We start from the raw sequence: 24,709 nt of genomic DNA on the forward strand, positions 1-24,709 counted from the left end.
TTTGCCTAATATCCTAAATAAATATCGTTGGTCTTATTGTGCATGTTTTTCTGAAGTTTTTCATATCCTTGTTTGAATGCAATTACTTTTTCCTTCACAACACCTCGTCCAGCTGCTAACGCTGCTTGTACTCAGTCCACCGCGCGGCTGCTTTAACAGGCCCTGTGTGGCAACTTCTGCCCCAACCGCTGCATGAAGAAATGGAAAGAGATGACGAAAGCTGTGTGTTCAGCTGTGGCCTGTGTGTGTGTGTGTGAGACCGAGAGAGAGGCGGTGTTTTTCACTGATGTTCAGGGTTTTATCGTAATGTTTAACCTTCTGCTTTTCTCAATCATCAAACTGAGCCGAGTTCAGAGCGAGGTCTTCAGATGTTCTTCACTCTGGAATGTGACGTCTCTGAACCTCTCCCAGTTTCTTCTGAAAACAAAACTCTTATTGCATGCTGTGGAGTTTGCATTCGAGAGCGTTCTCTGTGTGGGACTGGCTCTTGCGTTCTCGTCCGTTGGTGTGGTTGATTTCTTCACTCGCGAGTCTGATGCCAGGCGAAGGTCTTTCACCTCGTCCTGTGATGTGAACGGTGGCTCAAGGTCCCTTCAGATCAATGTTTAATCCACTGTGAGATGCCTGTGAACACGTAGCCCTGAGATCAGATGTTTCTGCCGCACCGGAAACTCTGTCCTACCTTTCTATCTGATTCTATCTATTTTCTTCCCCCTTAATCATTGAGCTCTAGTCGTTTGTGTCATGAACAGTCACTCTGTAAATGCTCATAACTCACAGCAGACACTGAATGCGGTACGTGCTGACAGTCGTTGTAGTTGTCTGTCGTCTCTTGCTAATTGTTTGTTTGTTTGTCAGTCATGAGTCTCTCTGACTGATTGTAGTTTGTGACTGGGGCAGAACCGTTACGTCACTGCTGGAAATGACAGCAGATGGGAGACACACGTTTCCATTGTTCATCCGTGTGCATGAGGCGTGTTTAAACGACTAACATAATACATAACATAATGCAGAAATATTGGTTCAGATTTTTAGCTTTTTTTAGCGTTATATAATTTTAATTACATTTTATTAAATTGTGTTATTAAATACGATTTTAAAATAATATTTCTTTTTTTTGGGGGGGGGGGTGGATTTTATTCATCTTGCTCTATAGAGGATGTTGAATCAGTGACTTATTACAAATAGTATAGTGTAAATGACTCATAACCTCCCAAAATATTTGAAATTTAATATCCGTTTCTGAATGTCAGTGTATAAAGGCATATTTACTCTATAAAATTCTTAAATAAGCGACTTCATTATACATCACTAATATAACTAATGACTGTGATAATGATAAAAGCTGTAATGGTAATACTTGTCTTTTAAAAAAAAAAAAAAAAAAAAAAAGTAAACATGCTTTAGAATTTGTTTACATTTGCCAAGCAACAGAGCATTCCAATGACAGGAACTTTAGAATTCCGCTGACATGCGGTCAAAGGTCAAATTCAAATACGGCTCGTCCAGTCAGAGTTGGAATCAATCTGAGGTTGATGTGTAATAGCGTGTGTGTTTTGTGTGTGTTTTCAGGGTGAGGAGGGGCCGCCCAGCCTGGAGTACATTCAGGCCCGGGACCTGTTCCCCCAGAAAGACCTGCTCAAAGAAGACGACGCTCTGCAGGTCAGTTTCAGGTTAACACACACACACACACACACACACACACACACACACACACACACACTGCTGTGAAATGTGTGTGCTGGACCGCGGTGAGAAGAAAATCACATGCGAGGTCTGAGGAGACGGTGGGTAACAGATATGGAGGTGAAAAGAGTGAAATTCATCAAAAGGACAAAGCAGTGACACCAGAGACCAGACACGGGAACAAGAGCGCCAGAACTTGACATTGACTCTTACTCAATGACTTTGCACAAACCTAGAGGTAGCGCTTAATGTCCTTGTGCTTCATTTACTTTCTTAAAATATGTTCTTGCTCTTACTGTAATCAATTTATCAGTGCATTTTATATTAAGGTTTTTTGTTTGTCAGTATAAAACTCGCCACTATGATGGTAGAGCGTTGTGAAGAAAACAGTCCCATCCCATAGACCCAGCCATCAGAAACACCCGAGAAACAGCATGTTGTAGCATAGTGTAAAAAAAAAAGAAAATAAAAACCTAAAACAAAACAAATCCAAAAATATTAAAATGAAATAAAATAGAAAACGAAATTATTTTATTTTATTTTATTATTTGTTTTTATTTTTAGATAACTTAACTTATTATTATTATTATTGTATTATTATATTTGGGTTTTTTGTATTTGTTTTTATCTTTCTATATAGAGGTTGTTGAAACAGTGACTTATTACAAATATTTGTGTAAATGGCTAATAACTTATAAAAAATCAAAACCGTAACATATTTTGAGTTTTTATTTTTTCCCTTTTAAACAAGTATCTTGGGACATATTGAAGCAGCTCCCAGATTGTCTGACACACTTTCTCTTTGTTGTTCCTGCTGGAGGGAATGGATTGTGCCGTCCTTGTTAATATCCCCAGATACACAAATCATTTATGATTCACTATGTGCAGAATGGCAGTTACCAGCTCTTAATGTCTCCCCAGTGATTTATACATGAACCACAGACAACTATAATACCTGCTTCATGAATATGCAGTATCTGTATTACAGGTCATTTATTTTTCACTTTTGTAGAAATTAGTTTTTCTTCATCAGATTTGGAGAAATGTAGCATTACATCAGTTGCTCACCAATGGATCCTCTGTAGTGAATGGGTGCCATCAGAATGAGAGTCCAAACAGCTGATAAAAACATCACAATAATCCATAAGTAATCCACACCACTCCAGTCCATCGGTTAACATCTTGAGAAGACAAAAGCTGAGTATTTGCAACAAACAAATCCATCATTAAATTTCAAACCTGCTAAAATATCACCCATTCACTGCAGAGGATCCATTGCTTACTAAGTGATGTAATGCTACATTTCTACAAATCTGATGAAGAAACAAACTCCTCTACATCTAGGATGGCCTGAGGATGAGTAGGTTTTCAGCACATTTCCATTTTTGTTTGAGAGATTCCTTTAAGGAGGTTTTATTACTTGTCCTTAATAATCATATGCATGCACTGGGATGCAAATGCAAAGATGTGCGCATAATTATTGAATGGCACAGTTTACCTTGTGTTATAAATCTGTACTCATAAATGATGTATATTGCGTCCTTATACTTAAAGATAAAGGAACAATGACTTGGCTATCTTTGCCAAAAAACACAAAATCCAGTCATTGTTAATGCAAGCATCCTCCTGCTATGGGATTTGAGTCTGATTTTGAGTCATACAGTCTTCTGTCTTTGTTTATTGTGTTTTCTGCGCTGTGGGGTTTACACGTCTTTGCGTGTGTCGCACTCGTGCTGCATTGAGTACTCTGTCAGGCTCTGTCTGTGAAGTTCAGCAGTAGGAGTCGTTCTCCCAGCGCTCACCTGATCCTTTGAAGCCTCGCTGCTTTCATGCTACGTCGAGTGTCACTTGGTTGGCATGCAGCTCCATGAAATATGGATGTGGTTTTCCATAGATCAGCATTACAGCACTCACACACACCATGATGTTGTATTTCTCTACACATTCTGCACTCTAGAGTATTTTATTTCCCCCTGAAGTCCACTTATAATGTAAGTCGATGATTCTTGCAGCAAAATATCCCTCGTTAAGCTTTTCGTAACCATTTTACAGTCTCTGATTTTGCTACTGTACCTTTTTTTTGTGATCAACTTTTTAATTTTTTTTAAATTAAAAAAATCATATCATATATAAGTCACAGCATGTGTTTCTTCCCAATGTAGACCAAGAGGGCTGGACAAATGGCCGATTTCAACATAAAAAATTTAAGTTATCCCATAAGGGTGTGGTGTTACAAAATTTGAAAGGTCCTCCCATCAGACGTTCCACCCTTTTTAGAAAAAGGGTCTTAGTCCTTAGATGCAGTATTCTGGATTCTCCAAAGATCGATTACATTAAGTTCAGTGATAAATTTATTCAATAACTTAGAGGATGGGTTAGCGGTATTATCAGGGTGAGATTTATCCAAAACAGCATTAAAATCACCAACCATCACTAAAGGACAATCAATCTGCTCAAGTAATATATTGGAAATATTCGTGAAAAATGCACTGTCTGCCTCATTTGGGCAGTAAATGGAGACCAGTGCTAACCTGTCATTATGTATTTTACCGCATATAAAAACAAATCTACCTTCATCATCATTCCCGGTATGTTCAATAGCTAAATGTAACTTCCTATCGACTAAGATAAGCACCCCCTTAGTTTTATTACGAGCACAAGAGAAGGCTGCCAGCTTGTAATACTTGTTTTGAAAACATGCCACATCGCATTGTTTTAACTGAGACTCTTGTATCAGGGCACAGGAAATCGATTTACGGCGCAACTATTCTAATATCCGGGTACGCTTAATAGAAGAATTTAGGCCATTCACATTCAATGATAAGATATTCAGCACATGCATTGTGTGCTCGCAATGCCAAGATTCTGTCTAAGTGAAGAGAAACAAAAGCAATGCCATACTGCCAGTGACATGTAAACATTAGTATGTATCCTGGATACCAGTCCACCTAGATGCATAGTCCTTTTAAAAGAAAAGCAGAATAAATTAAAGTATTGATGTCTGTTGAAGGGCATAGAAAAAAAGCAAAAACTAGGAACGACAAAAAAACTGTGTATAAAAACCAAAGCAGACCGCACATTACCGAGAGTGTAGGTCTGCATAAACAACAGAAACAAATGTTGATGCGTGACCAGTCCACTTCAACGCAAGACATGTCCCCAAAAGGCCCACTGAGCCAAAAGTGTAGTGATTGAACCTGCTCTCCATCAGCCCGAGGAATAATAATAATAATAATAAATAAAAATAAAGGAAATAAATCATTATTATTTACTAATCAGCGGACTAACGTACAGGGCAGGGGCAAGATTCCAAAAAGAAATTAACAAGTGTCCATGGCAACATTGTTATTGTCCTCTTCAGGGCAGTTAGGATCATCGTTAATTTTCCCTCATTGAGTTGAGAGGATGGAGACAGTAGCCGATGCCTTCCCGCTGCTTTGTAGCGCTGCAGAATACGTCTTCAGTGACAGTGAAGTAACAAAATCCTCCGCCTTCTGAGGAGAGTCGAACATCATCTGCTCACCTTTATGCCGTAGTTTAATTACCGCCGGATAGGTGAGGAAGGGCTGGAGACCAAGTGCTGTCATCTTCTTCAAGACTGGATTACAGCTCTTTCTCTTGGTAGTTGTGGCTTGACTAAAGTCGGGAAATAATAGTAGAGTGACATTGTCCTGTGTATATTTCACTGGATATGCCTGCTGAGCACCCCTCAGGATCACCGATCTGTCATGCCACCTCAGCACACGGAAGATGAGAGTGCGCGGCCGATCGGAGTTTGTCCTTCCGTCATACACGCTCTGGGCCCGGTCAATCTCGATGTCACAGCCTTTCAGGGAAGGGATCCACTTGGAAATATTAGCTCTGAGGAAGCCAGCTGTATCGGAGCCTTCCGCCCCCTCCAGTAACCCCACCAGTCGTACGTTATTTCTCCTGCTCCTATCCTCAACGTTCGTCATTTTTTCGGAGAGTTGCTCCAGCTGATTTCTTAAGTTTGTGACTGTCCTCCTATCCTCACGTGCAGCTGCTTGAACGGAATCGACCCGGTCACGTGTCTGTTTCGCCACGATGGCAACTTCTGCTTTTAGCTCTTTTACAGAATCGTTGGTCGTCTGTATATCCAAATGTAGATCACAGAGTGCTGGAGTCAGTACAGAGTCTATTGCTTCTCTTACAGTCGAAGCCACTACCGAATCGAGAGTACTTTGTTTCTCTTTAAGCACTAGCTTGATACCGTTAGCTATAGCAGCGTCGAGATCCTCTCTGCAGATGGTGGAGTCTTTGAATTTTTTTCTTTATGGGAGATTGTCCACTCTCTCTTTTCCAGCTGTCCTTGACTGCTGGGGCACTCACAGTAAGCTAAATAAAGAGTGCTTCAAAATTTACTGACAGGATATATATAATTTCAGACAAAGTGAGCAGAGCGAAGGACTATGCGTGCATTGCCACCGAAGGGTCACGTCATCCTCCTTGCTACTGTACCTTTAAGACTTCTGCATATAAATGACCTCTGAAAGAGAAAGTTGTTTCAGAGAGCAAGTTATTAAATTTTGATGAAAAATGATGAAAAGCAATCTTTTATTTGACGATTTTATGTGCATTTACATCTTTATTTTCATATTTGTCTGTTTTTGACCATTTTCTCCCATCTCTCATTTTGTTACTGTACTTTTAAGACATCTGTATATAAATGACCTCTATTGTGTTTGGTTAACCTTTGCTTACCTAATTTATGAATCAGGCCACTGAATATGTATTGAAATGTAAATATGGGTCAAGTCATATTTTTTTTTTTTTTTTAGTATTAGTATTTTTTTTATTTATTTTTTTTTAATCTAATAATTTTATTTTATTTCAGCTTTTTCAATTTAACACTGGCAATTGTCCATAAATATCTCTTAGATACGAGCTGTTCTTGTGTGTATGTGAGCGGCTGGTTGTAAATCTAAGTGTAATGACTCCGTCCTGCTGTAGGTTTGCAGTAATTCGTGAAAGATGGATGTTGTATGACTCTCTATATATTCTCCAGGCTTGTCTGACATGCTGTTATCAGTCGCTGGGTCATTTATTATCTCGCAGGTTGACACACAGTTTTACACACAGAGAGCAGTCTAAACCTCACTGTACACATAATAATAACCTTAGTAATAGACCAATAAGGCTTGATTTCAGTCATAAGGGTTTGATTGTAAGTATTAATAAGCTTTATAGCTGCACATGTAGAGCGTCCCAAATCATTCACTTCTGTGGTTCATTTTGGAGAGGATGTTGTCTATGTAGGCTGTAGACTTTTGCCCAGATGTCTGTCTTCATCTTTTGCTGTCTTTGTCAGGCTCTGTGTCAGTACCTGCAGTGCAGACGTGTGGAGAGATGGTAACAGTAGGAAGTTGATGAGTAATATCTCATGTGGACGTGCTGCTTTTGGCCTCCACATTGAGACTGATTCATGCAGCGCTGAGAGTGAGACAGCTTCACCATCCCTAGATAGGAAGCAGTCAAAGGCATTGGTACAAGCGTGAAGTTTGTGTATGATGGTGTGTGCTCTGGCTTTACGGCAGCGATAAAGAGAAAATATTGAGAAAATATTTTTTGAGAAAATATTGAGTAGGAGATAAAGAGGGGCTGAAAAATAGAAGAGATTCGTGATGTCAGCCGAAAAGTTTCAGAGGAACCATTTACTACATTTTGATGAGAAATTTTGAAAACCTTTTTTTTTTTTTATTGGAATATTGTGCTACGAAGAATTATTTACAAGTCCAGAAACATGTTAAAGTAAATAATCAATTTTGATTTTATGTTGTTTTTATGTTTTATGTAAAACAAATATTGTATGTATTTATATATTGATTTTTAATTAATTTATTTAAATATTTTTTTTATATTTAATTTAATATTTCTTTAATGTTAGCAAATTAATTATAGATTTAATATGAAATTTATATATATATATATATATATATATATATATATATATATATATATATATATATATATATATATATATATATATATATATATATATATATATATATATATATATATATATATATATATATATATATATATATAAAACAGTGTTATTTTAGCATCATTGAGATACTATTGGTTTTTATTCAGCTTCTTTTATTTATTTTTACATTTTCTGTTAATTTTAATCAGTTACACTTTTAGTAATTGTTGTTTTTTGTAATTTTTCTTAGTTTTTTTTTTCATATTTCTATATAGTTGTCCTTAATTTTTATTTAGTTTTAGTTTGTTGTTTTAGTACATCGAGATAAACTAAATGAAAATAAGAAGTGTTGCCTTGACAACCAGCTGAAATAAAATAAGTTTAGTTTTTTTTTTTTTTTATTATTATTATTTATTTCTATTAAAGTGTATTTCAGATTTAAAAAAAAAATGTTTTATGGATTTAGTACACTATAATAATCCTGTTAATTTTATTATTATTTTTTCATTGTGCCAGGCTGCTAAAACAAACGCATTTCAATTCCATTTGGTGACACACTCACACTTTACGCCTTATGCAACACATGGCAAACCTGAATGCAGCTTCAGAAAAAGCTGGAAAGGCAAACGCTGCCTTGTTTACTCTGTAGTGAGAAGGTCTTCAAGAACGGCCTGAACTGCTCCAGTGTTTGGAGTCTGAAGAGCATTCGTTCTCTCGCTCCGCCTGGTTTTCTGGTCCTGTTTACAGAGAGCCAGTGAGTCAGGACAACCACACAAACCGCTGGCACTGAGGGTATTATGGGTGATGCAGAGTTACAGAAGAAACCGTTTCTCATAGTTCAGACTAAAAAAAGCTGAGAAACCACATTTCAAACCACTACAGGCCGAAAGGGATGCAGTTATGTTGACTAAAAAAAACAACCTGACTGAGAAACTTGAGAATGAAAACGTTTGCATTTTAAAGTATATTGCAAAGAGAAATTTACATTTAGCAGACACTTTTGTCCAAAGCGACTTACAATAGATGTTAATAAGCAATTCATCATAAAGCAGCAGTATTTGCAGTATGCAGTGGCATGTTTATTGGAAAACTAGATTAGGAATACAATAGTAATATATTACTGTCATAATCTCTTCAAGTCAAACCAGACTTTTATTTTGACGGGTTATGAAGGTCTTTCCGTTTCACTTTCAGTGTGTATTTGACAGTAGTTTTTCTCAAATGAAAATGTGTAAAGCCGCTGACGTGAGTCTCAGAGCAGCTCTGGAAATGAAGTTCATGTGCTCATATATTGAGATGCAGACGCTGAAAACAGCGCAAGCGTCGCATGTGTCTGAGTTTGTGTTTTAGACAAAACCGCGCCATTCATTGACACAGAAACATGCAGACATAAGGTCCGAAATGTTTGCACATTAAAAAATAAATACGACATACGACCTCACGTTGTGTCAATCACGTTTACACACTGCCTCCAAAACCTTTGTCCGTCATAAAATTCTGAACAGGATCGATTTTCTGCGTTTTTGCATCCGTAGCAAGCATTTTGGGTTACACTTTATTTTGATAGTCCACTTTAGACATTCTACTAACTATAAGTAACTTTGGAACTACGTGTCAGCTACATGTCAACTAATTCTCATTAATTTTCATCTGTCTCTACTAACTCTCAGTAGGGTAGGTTTAGGGTTAGTAGAATAAGTTGACAATGACACATACTTGCAACGTTTCTCATAGTCAGTATGTTGTGGACCCATCAAAATGAAGTGATAGAAGATATTAAGCAGACAGTCTACTAATACTGTAATGACTGCTAGTTGACATGTTGTTGCAAAGCTACTTACTGTTAGTAGAATGTCTAAAGTGGACTATCGAAATAAAGTGTTACCGCATCTTGATATGAAAGGATGACGAATATACGAAAAAAAGTGTTTTTTGTAAAAAATGTGTTCACACACAGTTCAGTGGCATGTTTTTGTGTTTTGGTCTGTCCAGGTCCCGTTCCCTGTCCTGCAGGGCGAGTGGGTGGAGTTCCTGGGCCGTGCGGACGATGCCATCATCGCCATCTCCAACTACAGGCTTCACATCAAATTCAAAGACTCCATCATCAATGTAAGAGCACCAACAGCACAAAAAAGAGAGAGCGAGAGAGTTTAGCTCCCTGAATTAAAGTCTAGACTCTGCTGCATCTCCTCTGATAGTCGTCCAGATGTTGTAGTCTTTGTGTTTCCCGCCGAGGGGCTCGTCTCCTCTCATCCCAGTGAAAGAGCCGATCTCTGGGCACGGTTAGATTTCTCTGATCTCAGCAGCCCTTGACCTCATGGCTCTGGGAGGTCTGAACACAGAGTGAGCTCATGTTGGCACACAGGCCTCTTTTTCTCTTTCTTTCCACCCACAGCCTCCCTGACATCAAGCACATAAACTGCTGCTGGCGTCCCAGTTGGGTCTTTAGTGAAGTTGATGTTTAGATTATTTTTAAATGTGGTTTGCGTAATTTAAATATAAAATACTTTCTCACACACACATATACACATATACACATACACACACACACACACACACACACACACACACACACACACACACACACACACACCTATCTATCTATCTATCTATCTATCTATAAATATAATCATATTTTAATATAATATTTAATACATTAATAATATTTTATATATGAATGTGTGTATATGTGTGCATATAAATATATAAATAAATAAATATATATATATATATATATATATATATATATATATATATATATATATATATATATATATATATATATATATATCATTTTTTTTATTATATTAGAATATAGCTTATTTACATCTTATATTTTTATATATATATATATATATATATATATATATATACATACATACATACATACATACATACATACATACATACATACATACATACATACATACATACATACATACATACATACATGTGTATATATACATATACATACACGCATCATATTGAAAGATATATTAAGAATTATTAGGGATGTGCAACAGCGATCGAGTACTCGGCCGTGACTGCGATGATTGATCATGAAAACGATGATTTTGGAAAAAAATAATTTCTGATTGGTTATAGCAGCCCTTTGGGTGGCACCCTGAGCTCTGATTGTTTAGCTTGCAGCAGCATGCGGTTCAAAGTATAGACGTGAGAAGAGAGAAAAGCTTGGCTTTGAAGTCACGTAGTGATGTCTGGGTTAGCTACATACATATCTGATTAATCTAATATAGGATGCGTTAGGATATTAACATTTATTTACATGCTGAATGCGCTGCATATTAGCCTACCAGTGTTTAGTTTCATGCTCAAATGCAATGAGTTATTTGAGATGATCATATTGCTTTTAGATGTTTCTTTTTCAAAAATACTGATCCTATAATAATGCAGCAGTGATTTTTATAAATTTTTCCTCATTTGTTCAACAATAGGCATACTTCAATTACAGTTGTTTTCGTACTTCGTATGGCTTCGAAAACACGCAGGCGATTTTAGGAATCACTTGATAATGTAGATGAAAATTTAGCACAAATCTGCCATAAACATTAATGACATAAGCATTATAATGAGTACTTTATAGGATGTGAAATCTATATTAAATTCCGTCCCTACCCGTGTTTCAGCGCGCTGTTGAAAGCGCATCACGGCGGAGCTCTCTCTCTCTCTTGCTGTAGCATGTAACTTAAATTTCACTGGCATATGCATCCTTTTGTGCAGATACAAGTTGTAATATTACGTTTATGTTATCTGATTAATATCATAGGAAGTGTCATAGAACAGGTTTCAGTTTATTGGCATGAAGTCAGCTTCACCTCAGGCAGCTGTTCTTTTTTAGATGCTTCTTTTTTTAATAACATTGCTCCATCATAATCATAAACTAACATCTAATCGTGTGTTCATGTTTTCATAGACATGTTTTCATGTCATGTTTTTATTTTTAACATTCATTTTCATAACAGTCTTCAGATATTTTCATTATCTCCATGCCCCTCCCCCCGAGTTCTCAATTAATCGTTTTTGAAACCTATTGATGATCGAAATAAGAAATTGCAAAAAATGGCCATCCCTAATAATTATATATACCTAAACGCACACATACATTCTATATATATATATATATATATTTTTTTTTTTTTTTTTGAGTAACTAGCTTCGTGAGTGAATCGTGGATGTCCAGTGTTGGGGAAAGTTACTTTTAAAAGCGATGCGTTACATTATTGCGTAACTCCATGAAGAAGTAACTAGCGTATTGTCCCGAATATAAGACGACCCTGATTATAAGACGACCCCCCTTCTTCCAGATGTACCTGTTGGAAAAAGGCTTTTTGAAAACCAAATCTTGTTTTTTTTTTTTTCTCTCTCTGTAAAACACATTTATTCTTAAATTATTTTCATATTGCATATTTTTCCAATTCTAATTTTTGTTTTTTAAAAGTATGTTCAACAATAGTGAACATACTTTAAAATGTACCAACACTGGTAAAATTTACCAACAATGACATGAATTTTGATATACCATTGAACTAACAGGTAGCCCATCTGAATTATATAACAATTAGGCTATCCAACTCATAGTAGCCTACCAAAATGTTATTATCAGTAGACGTGAAATCTTATTGTAGTCTTCAAATCTGGGTACTGTCTTATGTTTTAAAATCACTTACAGAGGAAGTTTGGTCCCATCAGGCTAACATGACAGTCACGATCATGCTGCTGTAAGCTTTTCTTTTTCATTTGTTTTCATTCGCGATCTTTACAACACACATTACATTACATATTTCATGGCACACTCGTTTTATGTGTTTTTGGCGCCACCTATTGTTGTGGGTGTATTATTGACATGTCAAAGTCTAGACCCTGAATATAAGACGAATGCGTTTTTTCAGATGTATTTCCAAGGAAAAAACATCGTCTTATATTCGGGTCAATACGGTAATTGTGGTTTACTTTTTATGAAAGTAATGCATAGTTACATTTGTGTTACTTTTTGTCACCTGGTCTGGGCTTGCTTATTTGTTTTTTAATAACACAAAACCCAGAAGTTATATTTTTGCCACCTATTAGGGCCCTTTCACACCAAAAGGGAAATGAATAAGTTTCAGGCTGAAGGAATTCTCTGCGCTTACTCCCGATTTCTCTCAACACAGGGATGAGAGAGGTGTCAGCGAATAAACGGGAAAACAGTTACTTGTGTTACTTTTTTGAAAAAGTAATTTAAAAGTAATGTGCTACTTATTACTAGTTACTTAAAGTAATCTGATTATGTAACTCGCGTTACTTGTAATCCATTAGCCCAACACTGTTGATGTCCATCAGCGTCACACTCCTTCAGTGTGCAGAGGAAAGCCTCTTATCTCATACGTGTGACCCCGTCTGCTCGCTCTACTATTTCTGTGTCACCTCTCTTCATGTCTGGAGTGCTGATCTTAAAGGAGAGGCTTTATTAGGGTTCTTAAGGGAGAACTTTGACCTGTTGTTTATTTTCGATGTTTCTTTGTTAAATCGTCAGTCTTGACGTCCCTGATTGCGCTGATAATGAATAGTTTCTCCTGCGGTTCAAACGCCTGTCTGTCGTCGCTGTGAGTGTCCTGACTCACGTGCACCAGAGGAAACACAAACTTCCTGATAATCGCCATATCACTCTGACACCTCAACAATGTGACATGTTTAAAGGGATGTTGCGTGTTTAATGGTGTTGTTATTGTAAAACCAAAAAAAAAAAAAGTGAACTGAAATAGGTTTAAGGTGTATTAAAACTGAAAACAAAGCTAACAGAAATATATTTTAAAAAAATGACAAACATAACAAAATTACTAAAAATAAAAATAAAATAACTGAAATTATAAAAATTAAAGCTAATACAAATATTTATAAATACTATAACAGTTTATAAATAATAATAAAATAACAGTGATTTTCAACGCCCATCGCTTTTACAAAATAAAAATTGAAACTGAAAATATAAAATAAACCCTAATTTAAAATATTTATAAATACTATAATAGTGTATAAAAATAAAATAAAAACTACTGTTCAATGCTTTAAAAAAACGAAAATATATAAAAATGGCTAATTTAAATGAATAAATACTGTAATAGTTTATAAATAATAACAAAAGGACACTAATGTTCAATGCTTGTCTGACAAAATAAAATAAATCTTTTAATTTAAATGTAATAATAATAATCATAAAAATTTTAATATTCATAAATACTACAATAGTGTACAAATTATACTAAAATAAAACTAGTTTGCAGTGCATGTCACTGTATGACAGTATTTGTTATTTTAACATAAATGAGCTTTATTCTGATCGCACAGACATCTGTTTTTTTTTTGTTTTTGTTTTTTTACAAACTTTTCATTTTACAAATGAAAAGATTTGTTGTCATAATCTGCATTATGCTAACCGCTAACGTTCCTTCAGCCATGAGATTGGAATCTTAATGATGTTACCCAGAATCCCTTGCACTCGGCACCCGGTTAACCCAGCTGCATTACAACATCATGTGACCCTGAGATTTAAGTCTTTTTTTTTTTTAACGATCCTGGATCTTTTTGCTCAGCTTCAGCAAAGATCTCTTTCTCTCTCTCTCTCTCTCTCTCTCTCTCTCTCTCTATCTTTGTGCATTTTTCATACCCTTCCATTTATATCCTCCTCTTTGTTTGCTCGTTTCGCTGAGTCACGTTTTCATCTCCCTCTTTTTTTTCCACCCTCTCTCCCTCTCTTCCTCTTCCTCATCCCTGTGTCGGTGTTGTAGATGTATCCTGGTGTGGACAGTGAGATTTCTGTGAGTAATCTGCACCCTCACCTCTGACCTTTGACCTCTTCATCCCTCCTTTTCATGTCTGTAATTTCCCCCGTTACTGTTTGTTTTGGTGTTTCTCTCTGTTTCTCACATTGATGTAGTCTGGTTACATTAATATTCAAGATATATATTTTATTATACTATTTTATATTATATTATATAGTATATTGATATATTATATAAATAACAGGACAGACAATGTTTAAAAAATAAAATATATATATATATATATATATATATATATATATATATATATATATATATATATATATATATATATATATATATATATATGAAATATTATATGAAATTACACTTTTATATTATGTAGAATATATTGATATATATTACGTAATTAATCGTGTAGACAGTATAAAAATAACTAACTACTAAGCATATTAATGCATTTTATGTCAGTATATAAAGTTATTTATTTATATATATATATATTACATTTTATTGTGCGTGTTGATATATATTAAATAATTAACAGGACAATGGTAAAATCACTTAAGTCTTGAACTATTGAGCCTATTAATGCCTTTTATGTCAGTATATAAAAATATTATTATTTAATTATACTATTAATATATTATATGGATTTTTAATGATATTATATATATTATATAATCAACAGGGCAGACCATGTTCAAATAACTTTAACTATTGAGAACTGATGTCAGTATATTAAAGGCATTAATATCTTGCAGTAACACTATTTCAAAAGTCAGTTTGAATCAGCTTTTAATGGCATCTGTAAATGCTCTCAATATTACATGCTTTATCCTGCAGTTTAAAACTGTTACATTGTTGCATGTTTTCAGTTAGATGCTCATGATTGGTTGATGCAGTCATGTGATGAGGTCTTCTGCTCTCTGATTGGCTGATTGTGTGTGTGCACAGGTTCCTCTGAGGCTGATTGAGGGTGTTGAGAGCAGAGATATGTTTCAGCTGCACATCATCTGCAAAGACTCCAAAGTAGTGAGGTAATACACACACACACACACACACACACACACACACACACACAGACAGTCCTTGACTTCCTCCTGAAAGATAGGCCCTATATATTTTTTTTTAATCTGACTTTATTGTTTCCCATCTCTTGTTTTATCACATCATCACCTTTGGGCCGTTTATTTGAAGATTTTCTGTTAAATCAGATTCTTAATGTCAGACACACGGAAGACATACTCTTTTATACACACACACACACACACACACACCTGGTCAGCAGTGTGAAGTAAGGAATTGTAGTTTTTTTATTATTATTATATTGAAGTATAATATTGGAGAATTTGTATTTTGAGTATTAATGAAAACTAAATCCTCTAATTTAATTAATATTACATTGTCAGCATATATTACGTATAATACTTTTTAATTACTTTTAGATAATCATTCCTGTTGTTTTGGTATTTAAATTAATGTTTTAACTTTCCAGTAAATATAATGAATCCATTTTAATTAATTGTAACTATTTTAACTTTTGCATTTTTATCATAATCTCAAGAACGCTGAAGTAGTGATTAACAATACCTACTTTAATATTAAACTTTTAGGGTGTATATATAATGTATATTCATGTTTGAATTACTTTTAGATAATATATTTTATGTTTTTATTAACTTTTGCATTTTTATCTCAAACTCGCTGATTAAAAACTGTATCATCTTAAAGTTATCCTTATGATGAAATTGGGATTTTAGTTTTTAATTATACCTATTATTTTTATATTTTTTCTATAAGAAAATAAAATGTATGCATTTTAATTACTCATTTTATTTAACAACAAAATTGGTGGTTTTGGTATTGGACAGTTTTATGACTTAAATGATCAATATCAATCCGATTAAGCTGATATTGTACACAGATCATAATAGGATTATTTAATTAAACTCTAACACAAAAATTTCCTTACCAGGTTTCAGAAGTACTGTATCTTTTCTACTGTACATTGTTGTGTTGCCTGATGTCTTGTTTAAATCTCACATTGGTGTTGACATTATGGAAATAACATCTCGTTATCAAAAATAATGAGTTGTTGTTGTTGGCCAAAGTTCCCATATTCTGCGTCTGTAACTTTAGTTAATGCACTGTGAGCAACATGAACAATGAAAACTGTTTTTATTTTATTTTATTTTATTTTTATTACCTAAGATACTACTTCTTGCTGTTACTTGTAACTTGTTGATAGTTAACATTAGTTAATGCATTACCTATAAGAGCTTATTGTAAAGTGTAATTGTCTTTCTCAGTTTTCGTTGTGCTTCACATGTTTCTATGGCTTTTTCTGAATCCGCTGCAATCCGTGTTGTTTTCTGACATATGCTAAATGCATGAATGCGACTGTTTTCTGCGTCAGGTGTCATTTCTCGACGTTCAAGCAGTGTGAGGAGTGGCTGAAGCGCTTGAACAGAGCCATAGCGCATCCGGCGCGTCTGGAGGAGCTGTTCGCGCTGGCGTATCATGCCTGGTGTTTAGGAGGAAACACAGACGATGAAGACCAGCACCTGCACCTGTGCAGACCAGGTACACACACGCATGAGCAAGAGGGCTTTATGGCTCATGATGAGCCATGTCTGATATAGTGAGAATACGGAGGGAAAAACAGCTGATATTTATATGATGAAATTCTGATGCCTGTAATGTAAATCAGTGAGATCTTTATAACAGTACAGCAGATCCTTACATAATATCAATGGTCACTCCAGTAATGTGTCTTAGTAAGATGAGATTGAAATTATCCAAACATATAACGCAATGCAATGCTGATCGAGAGATGAAGAAATAAACGCTCCTCAGAAGATGTGAGATGTTTTGGAGGCTCACTGAGAAACAGTGAAAGTAAAGCTTCTGAAACAAACGCTCCTCAAAAGATCCTGATGATCAGATTTGAGACGCACTGATTTTTCTAAGAAATCTCAAGTAAAGCTGAGCTGCTTCAGTCCAGTAAGTGTTCATCTGGAAATATTACTACTAGTGGTGCATCGGATCACAAAACTCACGGTTCAGATCATACTGCAGATTTTGAGTCACGGATCGGATCATTTTTTGGATCAGCAAAAAAAACAAAAAGTTTGCTTTTCATTTATTACTAAAAGCTTACTTTAAGTACTTCTATACCCAAGCAGAAACCACTAGCTTAACTACTAAAGTCAGTAATACAACAATTGCACAAATTCCAAGCATAGATGTACAGCCAACATACAATTATAGGCTATATAAAGACAGTAACAGTAGTATTCAGGTGCAGAAATGTAATAATTAAGTTTAAAACAACACAATAATGCTTACTGCGTAAGTTAAATACAGATTAATCTTTGTTAAAACTGTGGTGTTGTTTGAGGCTGCTGTCTCTTTAAGACTAAATGCACGGACCTAAATACTGACACACATTCGGTTTCTTCTTAGTCAGCTGTATACGTTAACTTAAGACATGGACATAACCTACTGTGTTTACCAGAATACTTGCCAAAACGGGTATTTTCACTTAACTTTGTTAATCCGCGAATCACATGTGTGCCGAACCGTGGGGACTGGTCCGTTCAGATCACGGATCATCTAAGATCTGTTGCACCCCTAATTACTACAGTTTTTCTGACATTTACTTGATAAAAATCAGTCAAGATTTGACAGCAGAAAGACACTGAAGCAGCAGCTGAAGTTGGACGGTTATGCAATTACACTAAAAGAGCTTTGACTGGATAAAAAAACTATAAAAAATGTAACTATCAATCAGACGACAGAAGGCATGGAGTAGCTTGTGTGCAACAGGTTTAACAGCAAAGTTTTATTATACTGAGAATTTAGAATTTGGAGCTTATCAAATGTGTGTCTCAGGTGATCACGTGCGGCACAGGCTGGAGGTGGAGGTGAAGCGGATGGGGTTCGACATGCAGAACGCCTGGAGAGTGTCTGATATCAACAACAACTACAAGTAAGAAAACAGTGTGATGATAGATGGATGGAATTGATATCATTAATTTACTGAAACCTGTTGAACGGCGACTCGTGAGCCAGAACTCACTTATTTGTTTTGCTACAGTATTTTACTTACTATTGATGAACTTTGCAACATTGATTCTGTCGTTGAGGTAAATTGAATTAACATTGAACTAATTTGAGCTGAATAATGGCACTGTTGTCTAGGGCTGCTCGATTATGACGATCAATTGTTTTTCTTTTATTTGAAACAACAATAAAAAATAATAAAAAAAGACCACTTAAATTCTCAGTTTCTCTGGTTTGTAGGTGTGTTTGAGTAAAACGTCGTTTTTGTTTTATTCTGTAAACTACTGATGACATTTATTCCAAATTTTAAATAAAAATGTTATCAAGTAGAGCATGAAATGACAGTTGATCAAAATAAAAAAGATGCCATGTTTTCAGACATGTATTTATACATTTTTAGACAACACAATACCAATGTTTTAATCTCAGAAGAGTTAAGAAATCAATATTTGGTGGAATAACCCTGATTTTCAATCACAAAAAAAGTTATTTTGACCAGTTTACCAAAAGAAGCTGTAAATGACAATATTTTTATTTGAAATTTGGAAGAAATGTCATCAGACCTTTTTATAGAATAAAATAAATATTAACATTTTACTCAAACCCATACCAAGTAAATCCAGAGAAACTGAGAATTTTCAAGTGGTCTCTTAATTTTTTTTCTATAGCTGTGTGTGTATGTATATATATTTTACTGAAAATAAGGTTTTAGATACCAGTGAAATTTCACAATTATTTAAATTTTTTTGAAACTAATACTAGGTTAACTAATTAAAATGAACTAAAAAGCCCTCAAACAATTATTGAAGACAAGTAAACAGTAAGTAATACAATTAAAATCAAAGAACAAAATTACAAACAAGAGGACAGATAAAACACACAAATGGACAGAAATGAAATAATGCATTAACACGACACAACACTTTTTATGTTTTTCATGAAAGTCAATCTAACGGTACAATGTTCAGCTAATAGCCTACTATAGAAATTGAATAAAGTAATCAAGGAACGGAATGTGGCACAATAATCGGTATATTATCATGTTTTCATAATCGTTGAAAGCTGAAATTCAAATCAAAACCTAAATTTGATTACTCACGCTTACGCAGAGCTGCTTTCCAGCTGAGTAATTGTTTCATTTTGCAATTTATTTTCTTGTTTATTGCTGTGAAGCTACTTTGAGTGCTAAATAAATTAATTTGACTTAACTTTGCTGTACGTGTAGGTCGTTATAGCAAAAATCCATTAAATATGTGTGCAGAGCGTTGAGTTTTCAGCACTAATGCAGCAGTGTTGTGTGTTGTGAGACGTGCTGTAGAGATGGATAATTAAAGCGAGCCAGAACCTGCTGCGCAGTGTGAGTCACATCAGACAAACTCGTGTGTGTGTGTGTGTGTCTCGGTCAGTCATCGAGGCTCACGGAGGACGTCAGCATATAATTGGACTGAGTTTGTCATTTGAGGGTGAGACAGACACAGCGGGCGTGAGACAGAGATGTGATTGATCTGAACACTAGAATGAGGCGAGAGCGAGAACACCAGATCAGATACTTTCTTGTATGCAAGTTTAATGATTTTGCTATTCCGTATGCCATGAAAAGAGCCTTTACTGCTAATGTGGTCTTCAATAAATAAATATTGATATCAATATTTATATATTAATATTCTATTTATTTGAGTATAAAGGCATTTTTTAAAAATTCTATATTTTTAATCATTTCAGTTTCAAACAGTTTACGTAATTACTGTATTTCATAATATATTTGTTGTAAGAATATTGTTAATTTGCTGCATATAATTCAATTATTGGGGTTTATTGGTATTTTGAGATATGTAAGGTTTATTGGTTTTACGACATGCTATTAAATTGTTGTATATTAATTCCTAGTATGTTTCGCCGTGGAAAAAAGCCTTTGCTGCTGATATGGTGTCAAGTAATAATATTAGTTAATTCAGTGCTGATTGTGTGTATGTCTGTGAGTTTCAGGTCTGACTCTTGTTGTTGTAGGTTGTGTTCGAGTTATCCACAAAAACTGCTGGTGCCCGTCTGGATCACAGATAAGGAGCTGGAGAGCGTGGCCTCCTTCAGGTCCTGGAAGAGGATTCCTGTGGTGGTGTACAGGTGAGAGAAGCAGCTGGTCTGTCTCCTGGCCTCCTGCACTCCTGACAGTGACTGATGATCTCTGCTGTGTCTCCCGTCAGGCACCAGCGTAACGGGGCGGTCATCGCCCGCTGCAGTCAGCCGGAGATCAGTTGGTGGGGCTGGAGGAACACTGAGGACGAGTATCTGGTGACGTCCATAGCGAAGGCCTGTCAGCTGGACGCCGGGCTGCGGGCCTGCAGAGCCAGAGGAGACGGACCCGACTCGTCCGACAGTGACTTCGGTAAGTTTTTGTTTTTAGTTTTTTTTAGATCTATCTATCTATCTATCTATCTATCTATCTATATATTATAAACTGGACATACAATTTAACAATAATTTGTTCAAACAAAAATTTAATTTTTTATAAAAATGTAATAAATCGGGTTCATGAAACTTTAACGATTTAATAATTTATTGAAAGGTTTACAGTAAGAGGGCCCTGTGAAATTAATTTTTTCAGAAATTCAGCTTTTTTGTATTCATGATTTAATATGTGGTAATCAAATGAATGCATAAAACACTAACAATTTAATTAATCTTTTTAACATTTTTTTTTGGCCCAAAAAAAAAAAACACCAGAGGTTTACTGTTAAAATTTAAAACATGGAAGAAAAAGTAATATTTCTTAAAATATGATTATATTATTATATTATATTATTACTTTATGAATTAGATTCTGCTGTACAACAGTCATATATTTCTGTCACAATTTCTTCAAGTTAAACCAAACTCTTATTTTGAGTTTTTATGCATTGTTTTGTTGTAATTTTATTTTATTGTTGTATATTTAATTTTACTGCTTTATTGTATGTGATCATTTTTGTTAACTGGCATGGTAATTTTAACCCTCTTAAGCGCCAAAGTCGCAAAATTGCGACAAGACGTCATACTTAATAAAATAGGCTGTAGATCCTAATATGGTGCAATATCTTTGTATTCTCTACCACTAGATGGCAGACATGTAGTACTTCGATTCTAGACCTAAATGACGTCATGTTCCTGTTCAAAGTCTTTGAGGAAATAGCAGAGCAAGTGAGCGTTTGTGTCATTGATGCGGAAGCAGTTCAGTTCAGAGCGTCTGAGTAAATTGTGAGATTTGTGAGAGAAAATCGCCAAATGGCTAATAAAAATTTGTACCGTGAGGATGTGTTGCAAATGTTATTCGCTGATTCTGACTCTGAAGGGGAATATTTGCCTTTTGGAAATGACGATCAGCCGTCTAATGATCGCGCTTCTCCTGGTACATCTTTGCTGCGCAATGGTGCCGCCAAGGAAGGCGCAAGTGTTCACGAAGCACAAACAGATCATTTTGACCATTTGCCCAACGGGGATGGGGGTGGCAGGGGTGAACGTGGTCGTAGTGTCCATAGGAGAGCTGTTGCTAGAGGCAGGGGTAGGAGAAATAGGGCTGGAAGTAGCACTAGCTCTTTGGATCCAGTCAGAGTGGCTCAAAGAGGTGGGAGTGGCCGCGGTAGACATGGCCGTGCTGTGCGTGGGAGAGCCGGGAGATGTGGTAGAGGCAACAGGGGTGATCTGGCTCTAAATAGGGCTGGAAATAGCGATGACAATGGTGGCTGGGTTTTTATGAGAAATGAAGAAGTGTATCAGGACTGGATCAAATGCTTTGATGAGCCTGTTGGTCATCTAGGAGAGAAAGATTTGACCAGTGCTGCACCCTTAGACTTTCTGTCCCTCTTTCTGACTGATGACTTCTGGAACCTCATTACAAATGAAACCAACAGACTCATCAGTTTCTAAACTCCCAACAGCTGAAACCCAATTCCAGATTTCATCATTGGTATGATGTCTCTGTCTCAGAGATGAAGGCCTTCCTAGCACTGCATTTGTGTATGGGGCTGGTAGAGAAGGCAGGATTACTGGCCAACTTACACACCTGGGTTTGGCAAAGTATTGTCTAGGAACAGATTTGAGATCATTCTGTCTTTCCTCCATTTCACAAACAATACTGAGTATGTGGGAGGGTCAGCCAGGTCATGACAGGCTGTTAAAGGTGCGTCCAGTAATTGACCTGATAATTCTGCTTTTCTCAGCCGTTTATGGTCCACTCAAGGAGCTTTCTCTGGATGAAATGACCATAGCATTCAAGGGAAAGTCCACCTTGAAACAATACAACCCTAAAAAACCTGACAAATATGGCTACAAGGTGTGTGTGTTGAGTGAGGCCAGCTCAGGTTATGTTTTGCAGTGGTCCATGTACACTGGCCAAAATGCTGATGCTGATTTAGGTGCCACCCATCTAATCGTTCGTCAGCTGATGGCCCAATACACAGGGTTAAGGGCATGAGGTGTACATTGATAGTTACTACACATCACCAGCCATAGCAAACGAGTTGGCACATAATGACACTGGTATGTGTGGGACAGTGAACTGCAAAATGTGTGGTATGCCTAGGTGCCTGAGGCAAACTGAGTTGCCTTTGAGTAAAGGAGATGACCCAGTGTTCATGAGACATGGCAAACTGTTGGCTTGTGCATGGCATGACACAAAGCGTCTCACTATGCTCTCGTCTCTTCATGGGAACTGAGCGCCACTGGCTCCGCATTGCTGATGATCGGCCAGATTGTGTCATTTGTTCTGATCGCGCACGCTCTAAGGGCCGCAGGCAGACAAAGTACAGGTGCAGTCAGTGTGGGGTAGGTCTGTGCACTGTGCCATGCAATGAGAGGCACCATACTCTCAAAAACTATAAACTGTGTCACCTAGAAACTGGATTGGGCAGATAGCTGGTCAACTGATCAAAAAATAGGCACATGCATTTTACTTTGGCACAGTAATATACTAATAATTTACTACAGTTACTAATAGTTTTACTGTTGATTTCCTCTTTTCCTGATCATTTGGAATGAGGATAAAAAGACAAAACAAAACAAAAAAAACATGCAAATAAGTTCAAACATTGAAACTATTTTTTTCCTGAATATTACTGATGAACTGATCAAAAAGTAGGCTACTGTTCACATGCGTTTTACTACTATATAGTAATAATTTAGTACTTTCTCCTGTTTTGTTGGTTTCCTCTTTTCTGATCATTTGGAATGAGGATAAAAAGACAAAAAAAAACATGCAAATAAGTTATGAAATTCAAGAGAGCCGCCCCCTGATGACGTCATAATATGCAAATTAGATGAGTGTCTTTACACCCCACATAAACTTTTGGTCATGCCCGACATTTTTCTAATTTACAGTAGATCTCTATCTTTAAGCCCTTTCAAGCCTCAAGCTTTTGAAATTTTGATGTCAAAATCCAGCATTTTTTCCAAAAAACCCTGGCGCCTAAAGGGTTAAGGAACTTGACAAATGGGTCTGTTTGTCTTTGTAGAAAAATCAAATGCATCCATTTTTTTTAAAAATGCATTAAAAGCTGCAAGTATAAAGATGAATCTGTAATTGTTTCAGCCAAGCTTCTCTCTTTATCCTAGCGTTTCTAGTTCCAGTTTTAGACCATTGAATCCTTTTGAAAGTGTTTTTTTTTTTTTTTTTTTTTTTCTCTCGGTCAGATAATTACTGCATACATGTAGGGCGGAAATGCCATTTGTAATTAGTTTCTGTCTTAAAATGCATTCTCACCCTCGTTTTTTCCCACAAAGGCAGAGCGTAAACCCTTATAGAGACAATTACACTGTTGGACGGCAGATAAGTCATTTGCGCCGACCCGATTGCTAAGAATCATGGGGTTTGCCATGGGAAACTCTTTGCAACACCCTCAATTACAGCCGCTTCCTCTCGGACGCTGCCAGTGTGTGCTGGGAATGAGACGGACAGAGGTGCCATCGACTCGACTGCAGACTGACCTCCACAAGCGCCTGCAAATGAGTTCGGAGGCTGTTGTCCGAGAGGGAATTTGGCAGGAGTTTTTTTTTTGCGCAGTTGAAGAGTAAATGCGCTCTAATTACAGTCGTGACCGCACCGTCTAATGAATCGAGGGCGATGCCAACATCCTCCCAATCAGACGCTTCTCTAACGGATGAAACTGTGATGGTTTGCAGAAATGTGTTGGTTCACCCAAAAATTCAAATGTGCTGTTAATTTACTCACCCTCAGGTCATCCAAGATGTAGGTGACTTT

General features: G+C 36.1%; 1 protein-coding gene across 5 annotated transcripts in view; it reads left to right on the forward strand.

Moving 5' to 3' along the window:
- mtmr4 (myotubularin related protein 4) overlaps positions 1–24,709 on the forward strand; it is a 104,765-nt gene that overhangs the window by 60,711 nt on the left and 19,345 nt on the right. For 4 of the 5 annotated variants that reach the window (XM_058777014.1, XM_058777016.1, XM_058777015.1 and 1 more), the window contains 8 exons: positions 1,573–1,662; positions 9,626–9,742; positions 14,419–14,448; positions 15,370–15,452; positions 16,832–16,998; positions 18,310–18,406; positions 20,488–20,601; positions 20,682–20,863. In XM_058777014.1, the coding sequence (XP_058632997.1) occupies positions 1,573–1,662; positions 9,626–9,742; positions 14,419–14,448; positions 15,370–15,452; positions 16,832–16,998; positions 18,310–18,406; positions 20,488–20,601; positions 20,682–20,863 (880 nt within the window). The remainder of the gene's footprint in view (positions 1–1,572; positions 1,663–9,625; positions 9,743–14,418; positions 14,449–15,369; positions 15,453–16,831; positions 16,999–18,309; positions 18,407–20,487; positions 20,602–20,681; positions 20,864–24,709) is intronic. The other variant, XM_058777013.1, reaches the window with a different exon arrangement.

The sequence above is a fragment of the Onychostoma macrolepis genome, chromosome 05 (assembly GCF_012432095.1).
Source record: "Onychostoma macrolepis isolate SWU-2019 chromosome 05, ASM1243209v1, whole genome shotgun sequence".
Taxonomy (NCBI): Eukaryota; Metazoa; Chordata; class Actinopteri; order Cypriniformes; family Cyprinidae; genus Onychostoma; species Onychostoma macrolepis.